This window comes from Corvus cornix, chromosome 1 (assembly GCF_000738735.6).
Source record: "Corvus cornix cornix isolate S_Up_H32 chromosome 1, ASM73873v5, whole genome shotgun sequence".
Taxonomy (NCBI): Eukaryota; Metazoa; Chordata; class Aves; order Passeriformes; family Corvidae; genus Corvus; species Corvus cornix.
The window spans coordinates 78,943,211-78,957,567 of record NC_046332.1 but is presented as its reverse complement, the minus strand read 5'-3'; the positions used below and the strand labels follow the sequence as shown (position 1 = coordinate 78,957,567).

The following is a 14,357-nucleotide window of genomic DNA, read 5'->3' as shown; positions in this document are numbered from 1 at the left end:
CAGAAAAACACAACTTAAAAAACAAAACAAAACGAAAAATAGAGCCCTTTTGTCACTTTCTTTAAAGGCTTTCAGAGTAAAGCCAGGTATCTTGACAACTTGACTTACTTTTCTCAACTGAAAAGCACATCATTAAAGTATTTCCTCACACAGATTTTCTTTACTCACAGCCAAATAAGCTAGCATAGCAAAAACTAAGTTCTTTCAAAAATAATTTAATAACCACTTTAATAAAGCCAAATAAATATGTATTTAAAGAAGGCACCTTCTAAAGCCTCCGCCTCAAGACAAGACAAAGATAGCAGCAGCAGCATTTTTCCTGCTCTGACACTGCTGGAGCACCCTGGTATCACAGTATAGCAATTCCTCACTGCTACTGTTTGCTGTGTCCAAAATATAAAGCATTCATTCAGTGTCGAACACATCTGAAGTCAGTATAAGCACTAAAATCCATCTCTTAAATTAACATCCAGGAAAGGGGGAGCAATGGGGAAGGTGACGAAAATAGGTAAGAAAGAGGAGAAAAAGAAATTTCCCTCATGGGTGTATGTAAAAAAACAAAAAGAAGAAAGAAAGGTAGAGAAATTCTCCAAGTCACAAAACATATGTTACAGCACGACCAGAAAGAGAACTGCCAGGCTTTTGAGAACTATGTTACAAAAGAAGTCAGAACATTATCATAATTAATGTTTCAAATTACAGTTGCAAATAAATTTCAGCTATTAGATGTGATTAGATTTTTCTGAAAAGAGTTACTTCTGTTCCACTGGCAGGCTTGTGTTTCTGGGATTTGTAAACGTAATTGATGTTTTCAAGAAAATGAAAGGACATGGTTAACAATTATTCTTTTATTTCCCACCTCTTTAGAAAAAGGACCAGTCTCCAGTTTCTCTTGTAAAGTTAGATATTTACATATTCTATACCTCATAATAGATGGTTTCATATTGCATGTGATAGCAGGAAAGTAATCAAATAGAGGTAACAATAGAGAATAGCTAATTATATGCATTGCCATTGCTTTCCCAATAAATCGCAAATTATTTGCTAGGAGGTTTACACCAAAAAGGCAAGGGAAATTTATCATTTGTTCAAAGACAAAACATACCCATGTGTTTACCTGCCAATACAGTAAAATTACACTGTTGACATAAATTATGCAATCTTAGATATAACCAATGCTTTTCTGGTTGATTCAGTGGACAAAGCTTCAGACTAACTTAATTAGTATCCTATGAGTTAAAAGTATATTTTTCTTTCCTTATGAGAAAGTAACAAGCTAAAACAAATCTGAAAAAAAATCACAACTTCAAAAAATCCATCTGCAGTCTCAAAGCTGTCAAATGAGTGTGAGTGTTACATAAATATTATATGTATTTTTACACACACAGGTTACAGTATGTTATACTGCATATGCTATGTATATACAAACAAAATGCTTATGCACACATGTAAAAATAGAAAAGTCCATACAATCATACAAAATGTGTTTGATTCTCCTCCTCTATCTTGTGTATGCTATACCACAGTCATTTCACAAATAATCATTTTAATCTGTAAATCCCAGTAAATTACAAGAGGTTAGTGTGATCTGACTTTAAATTCTTCTGCTTTGCCATAGAAAATTATTTCCAGTTAGTTGGGTATCAATGATGTATTCATTGTAAGATGCAATAGGGTTACAATCAGCTTTGCATTAAGCCTGCAATGGATGAGCACTCGCAGATAAAAATGATAACAACCTTTACATGAAGAAGGATAAAGCAGCTCAAGAAAACATAAAATATATATTAATGAAAAACATTCTTAACTGACATAGACATTATTAGACAACAACAAGATCTTAGAATATTTCCCACAAGTCTTCTGGTCTCTAAAACTCTCCAAGCTACTGGAAGGGAGCAGCTTCAGAGAAGGAATGATACAAAACCAAAGAAACTCCAACAGATCAAAAGCAATTTTTTTCCCTTTGCTTACAAATGAAAAAGTAATGATATCCCCCAAGGTCAGAATTAATGTGAGCCAGCAAAGGCAATCAGGTAAGTAAATAGGTACACACACTTCTCAAGAACATTTATCTTGAACTACTATATACTGGCTTTATTTGCTAAAAATAAAAGCTGGACACCATTTCTTACAGAAACACCATTTTCTTACAGAAAATGCACAGATTGTCACTCAGCCAACATTTTTTCAATTTTTTCAAGCTATGGCATGACTATATTACCAGTTGGACAACATGTAGCAAACTACCAAACCAAAAACAAAATTACAAGCCCAGAAAATTTATGGATAGGCTATAAATAAAATTTTGAGTGAAACACTGGTAGTTTCCAAGCATGGTGCTGTTTTTCAGGATGCAGAATTTCTTGCAGCCCAGCCCCTATTGATTCATTTCAACTGCTCACTAACAAATTCTGAACATCTTATGCCAGGAATTTCAAATGGAGGATGCTATCCACTTTTTGGCCAATACTCAAAAATTCTTTAAAATTTCACCTAGCAAAACACAGGCCAGAATCATCCCCAGATGGGTTTAATTATAAAACAAATCATTCCCACAATAGGGAAGTCAGGAAAAAAACCCACACAGTATTTTACCTTGTAAAGTTAGAACAGATTCATCTGCTAGTCTAATCTGAATTGATGAGATTTTGTGTACAGGAGGGTGCTTGGACATCTGGAAAGCTCCATCTTCCACCTAAGTCACTCCTACCTTTGGAGTTCCACAGTTGGGTCAGAAAGGAGGAAAAAGCTGCAGAAGTAGCTGTGAAACCTTTAAGTCATCCTCTCCTCAAAAAGGGGTGATTGATTTGATGTTATCAGTCTCCTTATCCCTCTCCTTCTAGAAAGCAGAACTTCATCTCAGCACTGCCTTTCCACCATGCAAAATCCCAGTCAAGGGATGTAATCACAGACTAGCAATGTGACCAAGATTGCATGCTGGAGACTGTCTACATTGCACTGTATGTTCAGACTTGTTCAGCCTCACAAGCCTTTCCACTTTGGCAGTCACCCTACTTTTTCACAATTTAACATTCTACACTGGTGGTGCCATCATTCTCTCCCCTTAGAGCATTAAGCTGCAGATGGGAAGTTAGCCTGATTTTGTGCACTGCTCTACCCTTAGCCATTATTAGTTTCAGTTCACACTTTATAGCAAATGAAGACCCAGTGAGTTGTTCTTCCTCAAGGCACGTCCACATTTTCCAGGTTCTTACAAGGGCAGCAGTCACCCAAGTAGGGAGAGAGATGATCATGTCCTGCTGTGTGTGAAGCATTTTGACTTGTGAAAGATATCTAAGACTGATGTTAGTGGCATTGTACTGAAGCAGTCTTTCCCATTAAAAGGAATCCTGCCAAAAAGTTGAAATACTGGCATTCCCTGGCACCTGTTGCAAGCTACCTCAGTCCCTTTCCAGGGACTAGATGGAATCTGTTCTTAAACAGTACAAATGTAGATGTTAAATACAGGGTGAGTGGCTTACAGGGTGTCAATCCACACAGATAATTGTGCAGGTGCAGTTTCTAAGAGGCTGAGGCACCATATCACTTTTAAAAGTTCTCTTAATGCCTGGGATTCAATTGCAGTAGATGACTTGAGAATTTCTGTCCTCCCATAAACAGAAAAATAGAAACACAGATCCTTCCCAATATTTCTTTATGTGATATCCAATGTGACTGTTACTTGTTACTTCTTTTTGCAAAGCTTTTTAAATATTAAAACCACTGTAGGTATGCTATTACATATACAGAGAGTGCCTTCTAAGTATGTACATGTGTTCCGTTAATCCTGAGGTAGGCAGGTGTTACAATGAAGTAGATGACAGGCTTTAAAACTAACAAAAAATAAACAAAACAAACAACAAGAAAAACAACAACAAAACCCACAAAAAGCACCCCACAAACAACAACCTAAAGAAAACATCCACAGGAAATACTGTTTATTTGGTGTTAGTAAAGAATTAGTCTAAAGGACATGTACTTCAGCCCAGAATTTACAACGATACAATAATTAGGAGTTTAGTCTTCTCTGTGAACTTCTAAATTTTTGCTGTTACTACATTGAATCACAAAATGACTAGAACTTCTGCAAGCTTTCCCCTTGTTTTGGTATGCCATGATGTGTCTTGCTACTAGAAGGGGGGAATTATGTAGTCAAAATGCTGCCATGTGATTCTAGATCTGATAATGTCTGTGACTGCCCTGAGACAAATCCTTTACAGGATCCTTAGTCCTTTCTCACTCTCATGCCCCTCCTCTTCCTTCCCCTTTGCTCTCTGCATGTGTTACCATGGTCAAGAGAACCATTTCTCATCTTTCAGGGTTTAGATATCATAAAACTAAAATGTCTGCCAGTGACTCAATGCAATGCTTTGGTCTTTGGACACATACAGAGTCCTTCTAGTTATTCATCCTGAATATTGTTTATCTTGAAAATTTATAGCTCCAAGATGAAAAAAACATGGCATAAGATACCATGACAACTAATATTATTTTATTAACATCTTGAGTAAAACAGGATAAAACAAATCCCATTTCAGAGGGATTGATTGAACATATCAGTTGATCACTCATTTCCTTCCTGAATGAAAAAAAGAAAATATATTCATTTTCATGAAAGAATTGGTAAAGGTAATGGTGTGTGCTTTCAGTTCTGCTGCTGTAATTTCATGAGCTTTTATTTCCTTTAATCTTCCCCTTCCCTTCACATATTCTCCATTTGACCAATGGACCAGAAATTTGTACCAGATTTGGCCAGGTTAGCCGTAACTGGAACAGGCTGAAAATAAAACAGGGAGTGAGCTACAGGTTAATCAATGTGGGCCATCAGGAATTCAGTGCTGGGGCTCACACAGGCTTTTCTCTACCCAAAAGTACAGCTATGTGGGTATAGGATAACTAAGGTTCTGTCTGTTTGCAGATCATTCTGAGTCCCTCTCCTGGAGGAAACTTAGCAAGAATAATTTTGAAATCTTGGTTAAAGGACAACAGCAGAGTATGTGCAGTAATTGGCAGCACTAAAAAATGGACTGTCAAGCAGTCATGAACACTGCTCACTAAACCTCCCCAAAATAATTTTCAGAGGTTAAGAAAATGAGTGTTCTGAGGTAATGGTACTTTAGATTGAAAACCTATATAATGTATCATATCATTATCACAGATTACATCTGAGATCTCAAAACAGCAAAATGAAAAAAGGTAATTTTTCTTAAAAAAGTAAAAAAAATCACACATATTTAAAAAGTCTCTATGTAGGAAATGAATACTTGGGCATAGGCTTTGTTCTCCTGTCAGACATTTCCCTGGAACAAAGACTTCATAACCTACAGCATTCTCATTTTTTGTTATTATAGACCAAAATAATAATCTAAAGAAACATTGTATCAGAGAAGCACTTACATTTGTCATACCCCAGGATGCAGAATATACTACTCCTGCTGCAATTGTTGATGCAATAAATAAATTAAATGAAAAAATAAGTGATGCCATCACCAAATTCCCTTTAACACTAAGTAGAGAAAGCTCCCCTGATAAATCTTCATCTATTTCATTCACAAAAACACTTGAAGCTTGAGACTGATGATTTCAGCTTTACAGGATCATGTTCTTGTTTAGCAACTCCATTATTCTCTTAATTACACCTTGCTGTGACTGATAAAGACCTTTTTACTGTAGAGTTTGGGATGCCCAACAGACACAGAACAGTTAGGCTGGAAGGGACCTCTGGAAATCAGGTAGTCATATTCCCTGTTCAAAGCAAGGCTAATGTCAAAGTGATATTGAACTGCTCAGGGCCTTGTCCAGTTGAGTTCTGTCTACATCCTACAGAGCTACAGTTCATCAGAGACTAATTCTCTGAAAGCCAGGAAATAAAAAAGAAGGTATCACCAATGCCATTGTAAAAATGCTTTGCTGAAGGTGCCAAAAGCCACGAAAAGTTTTCCAGTGTCCAGGCAGAATGCTTACACTACCTTTAGAGGCTAGAAGGTTTCATAACAGCAAGATAGCAGAGCTGTGGGCCCGACAGCTTGGCAGTGAAAAGGCTGGGTGCATATGACAGAACTAAGGGGTACAAAAGTATTGGCAAAGATGGTGACAAATAAATCAAACCATTCTATGGTTCTGGCTCAGCATCCTTTTGCTACAGGGAACTATCTGCAAGTAAAAGGTGCTTAAGGATGAGTTGAGTGTTTGATGATGGGATCGATGAAGGTACAGCATTCAACAGCACTAAGCAGTTGTAAAATTTGTCCATGTAGCATTGCCATAGAGCACCCTCAAATCTGAATGGTCAGTGGGGTGGTTTTTGAGAACTTGCCCAAACACAAGTAGTTGTTGGTTTGAGGATCTCCTCCTACATGCATTTTTCCCTGGAGCAACCTGCTCACTCTGCAGATACCTGATCTTCCTGTGCAGTGTCCCAGCAGGAGGAACCTACTTGCAACCTGACTGTAGGAAGGACAGAGCTGCAGTTAGGTTCAAGTCCATCTGCTGGACTTCATGGATTCCTTGATTTATCTTAAGGTCCCCTTAGATTCTAGTTCCCAGGAAGACTAAAAGATGTTCAAACTCTATTGAAAAAGACACCTTATGCCTTCTTTCCCTTCCACCTGCTCCCCAGCCCATATGAACTGGGAGACAGAAGAGGTCATAGACAACTTACTTCTACAGGCACAGCGCTCACTGAAAACTAGCTTACTTGTATGTCATGAGGACATGACAGAGGAGTAAAAATGCCCTCATTGACCCAAAATATGCCCGTTATCTTTCTTCCAACTGTCATTACTTTCCAGGACACCATACTGAGGCACCACTTTCCCTTCCAGTTTCCACTGGAGTTTTTATTTTTCTTTTCCACAGCTAAAAATGAACATCCCCTTTTCCACTCAACTCTTCACAGGAATCATTGAAACCCTCATTTCTTCATTTATTTTTATTCTAAATATTGTCTAAAAGGTTATATCATATTCAAATCCTGTTTTATATATATAAGTATTTTAAATATACATTTGCAACTAAATAAAACCCAATGCCTTCAAATCTGAGGAAGGTGTATTGTAACTATATTTCTGTAGTTCTTTGATTTTCAGCAAAGTCCAAATTCATAATAGTTAGCTGTAAGTTAAATTCTAAATCATTAACATCTTTGAAACAAGTATAGGAAACCATTTTGGTGAAGTATTTCTGTACAAAAAAATGTAATTTGTTTGGTGAGCAAAATCCTACACTTCAGGATGTGTTAAATTCAGCCTCACCAAATGAGAGGTAGAATCTAGTCAAAAGCAGAGAAAATGCTGAGAAACTGGGGTTAGCTGAGGAACTACTAAAAACAGCCACAAAAAAAATCCCATGATGAAATCTGAGCACTACAAGAAATGCCATGGGGTTTGCCCACACCCCCATCCCTGGAGACTATCTCAGAAATCTCTTCCTCAAACGATCCCAAGTTTTCATCACTTCATCATTTCGTATGACATCCTACGGATTTCACAGTAAGCCAAAGCAGCACAAAGATTTCAGAGCCCTTATGCTGCAGCCACAGGACCTGCAGTATACCCCAGGGTTCTGGTCCCACTCTCATCTGGGGACCTGGCCAGGCACTCCGCAGCTCCCATCTGCCACACGCAGATGGGCTTCCTCACACAGGAAACAAAAGCAGGAGGAGGGGGGCTGCCACACATCCTTGTTGTGCCCTGGTATGCCCTAGACAGACTGTGACCAGGGCATATACTTCTCCTCAAGCTCTTAGGTCCCGTACTCTAGAAATTGTCCTAGAAAACATGGGTTTTAAACTCAAAGGCCCTTCATAACTCTGCAGCAGAGTTGGTGCTCTGCTTTGCTCTAATTCTCACTGAGCCTTTAGCAGAGGAGTGAAAATACAGAAGCATGCTTAATTACTTATTTTTAAACATGCAAAAGATATGTAACAATATAAATGTCTAGACTATAATTTACATAAATATATTTCAAACCAAGACATTTTAAAATTATTCATTTCCTGTTTCTATGCTTAAGTGCTTTGCTAGATTGTGGCCAGACCACAGGATCAAGCCAAAGGTGCATAAATGAAACCTTCAAAGAAATAAAATGTTCACAAAGATTGTATTTGGTTGAGCAAATTTAGAAGAATGAAACCAACTATGAAGAAAAATTAGATTGGCTGAAAATTAATAAAGCACAGCTGGAATTACTTGATTCATCCATATTTGTTGCTTAAATGGCTCTAGGGCTAAGTTTTGCAGAAAGAAGATACCTCAAGACTCAGGGGTCAATTGCTTTTGGAGACAAATTGACCTACAGAAATACACTTGTCTAATTTGGTTCTTGCAGTGGAGCAAGTCTACAGAAATATATAACCAAAAAACCAATTTTGATTCCAGTGAGCGAATAGCAGAGGTCAAGTTTAAGGTTCCCACAAATTTACATATATACACTAAAAGATTAATAACTTCTCAAGCTACTGAGTTTCTTTGCTAAAAGCAAAGGCAGATAAAATCTGAGAAGGAAACAACATATGTGCTTATTCCACATTCTGTTGGCTAGATACCATGCAGTCAGCTCATTGCATGTTGCTGTGGCTAGATCTGCAGTATTTCATAGGGTTTGGTTGTACTCAGGGAGTGCAAGTAACACTATTGCTGGCTCAGCTCCTAGAAGAAAGCTTCCTCAGATCATATGATCATTAATTCTGAAACTAATTTTATGCACCAGTTCAACTATTATTAGCTAAATTGTGTTACTACTATTAGTTATATATCCAGTCATGTAGTAATACAGTTTGCAATGAGGTCTTGTGCATACAGTTATCCATTCTAAATATAATGCTTTTCACCTAGGCAGGTTTTATACATTCATACATTGGTATTTTTTCCTGTTCAAAATTAGGAATGTACTTTATAAAGTGGCACCAAAATGGACCAGTACTAAAATAGTAAAAAAGAAAAACACACCTAAAAATAGAAAATTATTTTAGACATACACACTCCTTGAGGCTAGCATAAACCTCCCAAGAAATCTACAGAACTTAAGTCCAGAATTACAGGCACATAATGAAAATTTCACTCTCAGGCAATACTACCCTTGAAAGAATAATTTATTATTTTCAAGTTGCAGTCTTTTAAATTCAATCAGAACAAAAATAGTATTTCCAGTTGGGTAATCTACCAGGGGTGAAAATGAAAAACTAAACTCACACATTTCATTGTAAATTATGAAAAATCTGACCATTGCATCACTGATAAATATATAGGCAATAGATACTGGTGTATGCAGAAAAATACTTTCAGTCAGTTTTGATTTGTTTTTCACTACTGCCAGGATCAATAGATATTTGTAAATAAATGATTTGTCAATAAATATATAAATCCTGAATGTGGTTACATTTAGAAAAGCATTCTCTTTTTTCATTTCTCTTTTTTATGTTTCTAACACATAAGTGTTCAGAAGGAAAGCATATACAACCACTTCAACCTTTTCAGTCCTCTTTTCTTAGAGCCACATAAGTTTGGGATGTTTTCTATGTTTATCCTCTCAAATCATGGAACTAATCATATTTCTTTAAAGTATAAAAAAAAATATGTTACATGGGAGATGCTGTCCTGTGACTTTCAAACTGCAAAGGCCCAAAAGTGTAACAATCACACAACTCAAACATGAGGAAGACACTAATTTTACTGTAGGCCACCACATGGGTTTTTGTTGTTGGTTAGGAGGGAGGTTTTTTTGGTTTGTCTCAGTTGATTAGTTTTTTGGTTGGTTGGGTTTTTTTCAGTAAACCCTTTCTTATTTTTTACATGATTAAGAAACTCTATCTTCTCCCAAGCCACTAAGTAAAGAGAACCTATAAGCTGGGGTAAACTTCTGTCTAAATAAGGAACTTCTCATTAAAAGCAAGATATTCAAAACTCTTGATAAGTAATTTTGAGTGCATCCAGAGCTTTAGTGGAGTGAATTTGTCTCAAAGTAGAAACATTATGCTGTTTATACAACATCACGTAATTTTTATGATGCAGCAAGTTTAGACCCCACATTTCAGTATTATTTGTATGCCCAAAGACACTTTGGGGAGATTACCTGTATAGTCCTCTGAGTGCCATCAATGGTGACAGACAACAAGGGTGAAGCCAGGTTCCACTCGCTGGTCACATTTAGTTTCATCCCATCAACTTCCACCTGTTGTGACACCAAACAAGGCTGTTACTATGAAGACAGACAGAAAACTGATCTCAAGTTCATTACTGCATACAAAGCAGCAACCATTTTAAAACAGATGGCTCCCAAACAACCTGTCATGTTTACTGCTTCTGCCATAAAAGACAGGGTCCAACAACAGAGTCTTCCAGCTATCTCTGGGGAGAGGTGAAGGACCTGTGAACAGCTGCCTCTGAGTAGCAAGGTTTCAAGTGATTTCCAGCAAGTAACAAACAGCCATCCAACTTTTAAACCTATCTGGACATGCTACATTTACTGCAATTAGACAAGTAATGCATATAAATTCCAGTGACACCTTGCAACCCACACAACAGGGCTTGCATATAATATTCTCTCCAAGGACCAAGGAAGAACTTTTCCTATGCTTCTAATGAAGGGCTTTGCATTGTTATCTTAATTAATATGAGGCAGTAATTAATTCTTCGGTGTTTTGCCTCGAAGTCTAGAAAAACTTTGCAAATTCTGACATGTTTTCTTTCAATATACAGTTGATCAGAGGAATACAATTTCTGACTTGAATGCCAATATGCTTATCCAGAAAGTGGGGGGTTTTTTACCATCCCATATTCATTATACAAAAATATTTCTAGGTGAAGAGCAAAAAATTCTGGGTTCTGAAAAAAGTGAGATGATTGTGAAAAAATTTATTATATATGGACTAATACAATTAGTGATGAATTTTTATGGCATGTTTTGAACACTCATCATACTATTGAAGGTAGGTAACTACGATTTCAGTTATATAATTTACCATAAACAGAAGAAAAATCATGGTTGGCCAATTTCTTTCCTCTCTCAAAATCTCCAAAATATTTTCTAATCAGTAAATTTCAGACAATAGAGATAATGACACAACTATTGCATACACTCTCAATAAACTAGAAAAAATTTAATGCATTTAGAATAAAAGCTGAGCACACACTTTACAAAATAAAATTTATAAAGCCTACTTTTTTGGGTCTCAGACTTATCATTATTTCATCTTAGAAGAAGAAGAAGAAGCATCTTAAAAGAAATCCGTAACAAGTGCAGAGGAGCAGTGTGTAATTTGATAAATTTATTTCAGTTAAGAAGAAAAAGTTCTGGCTTAAAAAACCCTCAAATGTTATAGACTTTAGTTCAGAATACGAAGTTGGCCTTAGTGATACAATCTACGCAATTTCCATGGGCTTTAACTATAAATAAAGTTACATGTAAAGAACAAGAAGAAAAACAAGTCATTTATAATGGTTCACCAATAGGCCAGATTAGCTGGCATGCTTCAGGTACTTTACACTGCTCCAGTGATGCAAACCAGCCAGAAACCTGGCTTCAGTTAAGCCAGACCTGCAGCTGGTTTGTATTTCCAGAGCACTGCAGAGCAGCTGGAACACCCTGGTGAACCCAGCCTGCTCTCAGCAAACACGTATCAGCAAATACTGTTTTTATTGAGACTAGGAGAAACATCTGAAAAAGACTTTCCAAATGGAGAAATGCAAATCCAGTGCTCTATCTCACCCCTCTTTGATTACCAACTGAACTTTGGTAAGGTAATTGTTTAAAAAGTTCTGTCGTTATCACTAAAACCAGAGAAAGACTGTCTGCATGGAGTCTGGGTCTGAAAACATCATTTACCATGTGTGTCCAGGGATAGAGGTGAGATAGCATCAAAGCAGACCAGGCTACTGGTCCCCAAAAGAACCTTCAAGTGTACACTGCACTGCTTGTGGCAGTGTAGGATTTACACACAGCCTCACAGAAAATCTATAGCTGCTATCTACAGTTCTAGCAAAGGGTGTTCCAGGGGCAGGAGGCAAGTCAATACCTCACCAACAAACTCAATTTAATCATTAGCTCTTTTGCCACTGTACAGATGAGCAAAGGAGAAGTAAACCAAGTGTCTCACAGCTGTAAATGACCTGTCCAAAATCCCTCACAAGGGTCTATACAAGTCTCGCCATTATTGATTCCAGATTACGTTAGTATCAAAACATTTCTAGTGGAAACCACCCTGAAAGGAGAGACGGCAAGCAGGTGCTAAGTCTAAACAAACTGTGGCACTCTAGGCTGCTTATGTGCAATAGAGAAACCAGCAGACAATATATTGCCACTATTACGGTTTCCCTATTCAAGAAAGAATAGAGGGTCAGGGGAAGGGTTATATGAACTAATGCATATCCCATAAACTGCAGCAGTCTTCTCACAGAATGGAGCTACAGGGTCTTAGCTGCCTTCACCTGCAGCTCACCATGGTATGTGCAACTGGGGAAGATCATAGAAATCACAGAATATTCTCAGTTAAAGTGATCCACAAGGATCATCACGTCCAACTCTTACAGTTAATGGCCTATATGGGGATTGACCGCACCACCTTTGCGTTATTAGCACTGCATGTAACCAACTGAGGATGCAAAGCCAAGAGAATCCCAAGGAAATTTAGCTATCTATACTCCAATAGGTAGGATGACAAAGACAGGAGGTCAAGATATCAGAGAAAATTAACAAGGACTGAGGGTAAGATATTTACCATGTAGTGACCATGTTACTCTTACTACAAATGAGGGAAAAGGCAGGGTGAAGGGGAAGATGGGACTTGGTGTACCAAAAACCAGATGGGGATTGAAATCAAACCAATACTTTACCTAACAGAGCAAACCTTCTTTCTGCAGCTCAACAGCCAACAGTCGAGCAAGACCAGCAGGGCGAAATAGGGGAAGAGAGAAGACAGCAAAAGAACTCGTCAGAAGTTTGCATTTGCCTTCATTCCTCCTCTAGCAATGGATGTCATAGTTGAACCTAATACCGCAATAAAACCAGGACCTTTTTGCTTTAGGCTTGGGGGATTGGGGGTGGGGGTTTAGGGTATGAAGGCAGACATGGGGATTAACTAATGACATTACACTGACTACTTTGCATCTTACTTTGCTTCTGTGCTCCTAAAACAGCCGAGAACAAATCACCATTCAATGGATGCTAACACTTGAACTGTAGGGAGAAGATCCCAGTGAATTCACTCCTGCAGTGGGTCACACTGTGCTTTACACCACAGCTATATAGTCTAGCTTTATCCTTAACTACTCAGTTCCAAGCATACACATATGTGTATGTGCATCTACAGTAGCTATGTTTGCATTGCTGCACTACATCCACTGGCATAGTGGTGGTGAAATATTCCTTTTTTAAAAGGTTTGTTTGTCCCTAGGTAAGGACATAAAAGATAAAAGCAGCCACAGTCCTTTAAAATTATTTCCAATACAAAAGCTACCGTAAATGAGGTCTCAGAAAGAAGAGTGACAAGTCCAAGACACAATGGTAGAAAAAGGTCAACAGCTTACCCCACTGTCACAACTTTGCAGACTTACGCTGGCATGCACCTGAACTACACAAGTAGCAGCCCCTTCACCTCTTGTGGAGTGAGTTCCTGATGTTCAGCAAGATAGATACCAGCTAACCAATAGTGCAAAGAGCTGCAAAGCATAATCTGCATTCAGTTTCCTTTAGAGAACATAATTTGGCATTCTGTGTGCATGTCAGGCAATTAAAGAAGGCAGCACAAGCCTGAGTGTTATAGCCCTGTTAATTTACTAATGCAGAGTCTCGCGTACATCTGGCACATGTCACTTTTTTTCTCCTGGAAATGAAGGTGGTTTTCCAGGAGACTGGAGGGCAGCTGAAGCATTTGTTTCCTGCCTGATGCTTCAAAACATTATGCCTGAAGTTCCTCATGCCAGCCTTGAGTCTGACTAACTTAAGTCTGTTGATTTAATCCCATGGTTTCAATTCTGCCTCTCAGCATGGTGTTCAACTCAAGAGTCCTGGCCCTAACTACTTGGCTATGCCACCCTTAGCCATATTACTTACAGCCCTAAATTCTACCTCTTGCTACAGCAGAAGTGATGGCATTCCCGAATCAATCATTATCTACAAAATAAAATGTCACCCTCTGCAGACCTGCCCTGCTGAAGGTCTTTCTCTGATCAAGACCGCTGCCCATGAAGATGTACTTTTCAAGAAAACAGACATTACTCTTCACAGGAAACATATCAGTATTCACTGTCATAGCCTCCAATCCCTTCAACTGCCATTAATCTAAGGCACATCCAGTGGGTAGCAAGGGCTCTACAACGTGAAACCTTAAATCATTCCTGCAAGGAAGGAACAATAGC

The 14,357-nt window shown here is 38.0% G+C and overlaps 1 protein-coding gene across 1 annotated transcript in view; it reads right to left on the bottom strand.

The window, feature by feature from the left end:
- PCCA (propionyl-CoA carboxylase subunit alpha) overlaps positions 1-14,357 on the bottom strand; it is a 274,195-nt gene that overhangs the window by 59,845 nt on the left and 199,993 nt on the right. Inside the window, exon 20 of the mRNA XM_039561855.1 lies at positions 10,075-10,173. Within this exon, the coding sequence (XP_039417789.1) occupies positions 10,075-10,173 (99 nt within the window). The remainder of the gene's footprint in view (positions 1-10,074; positions 10,174-14,357) is intronic.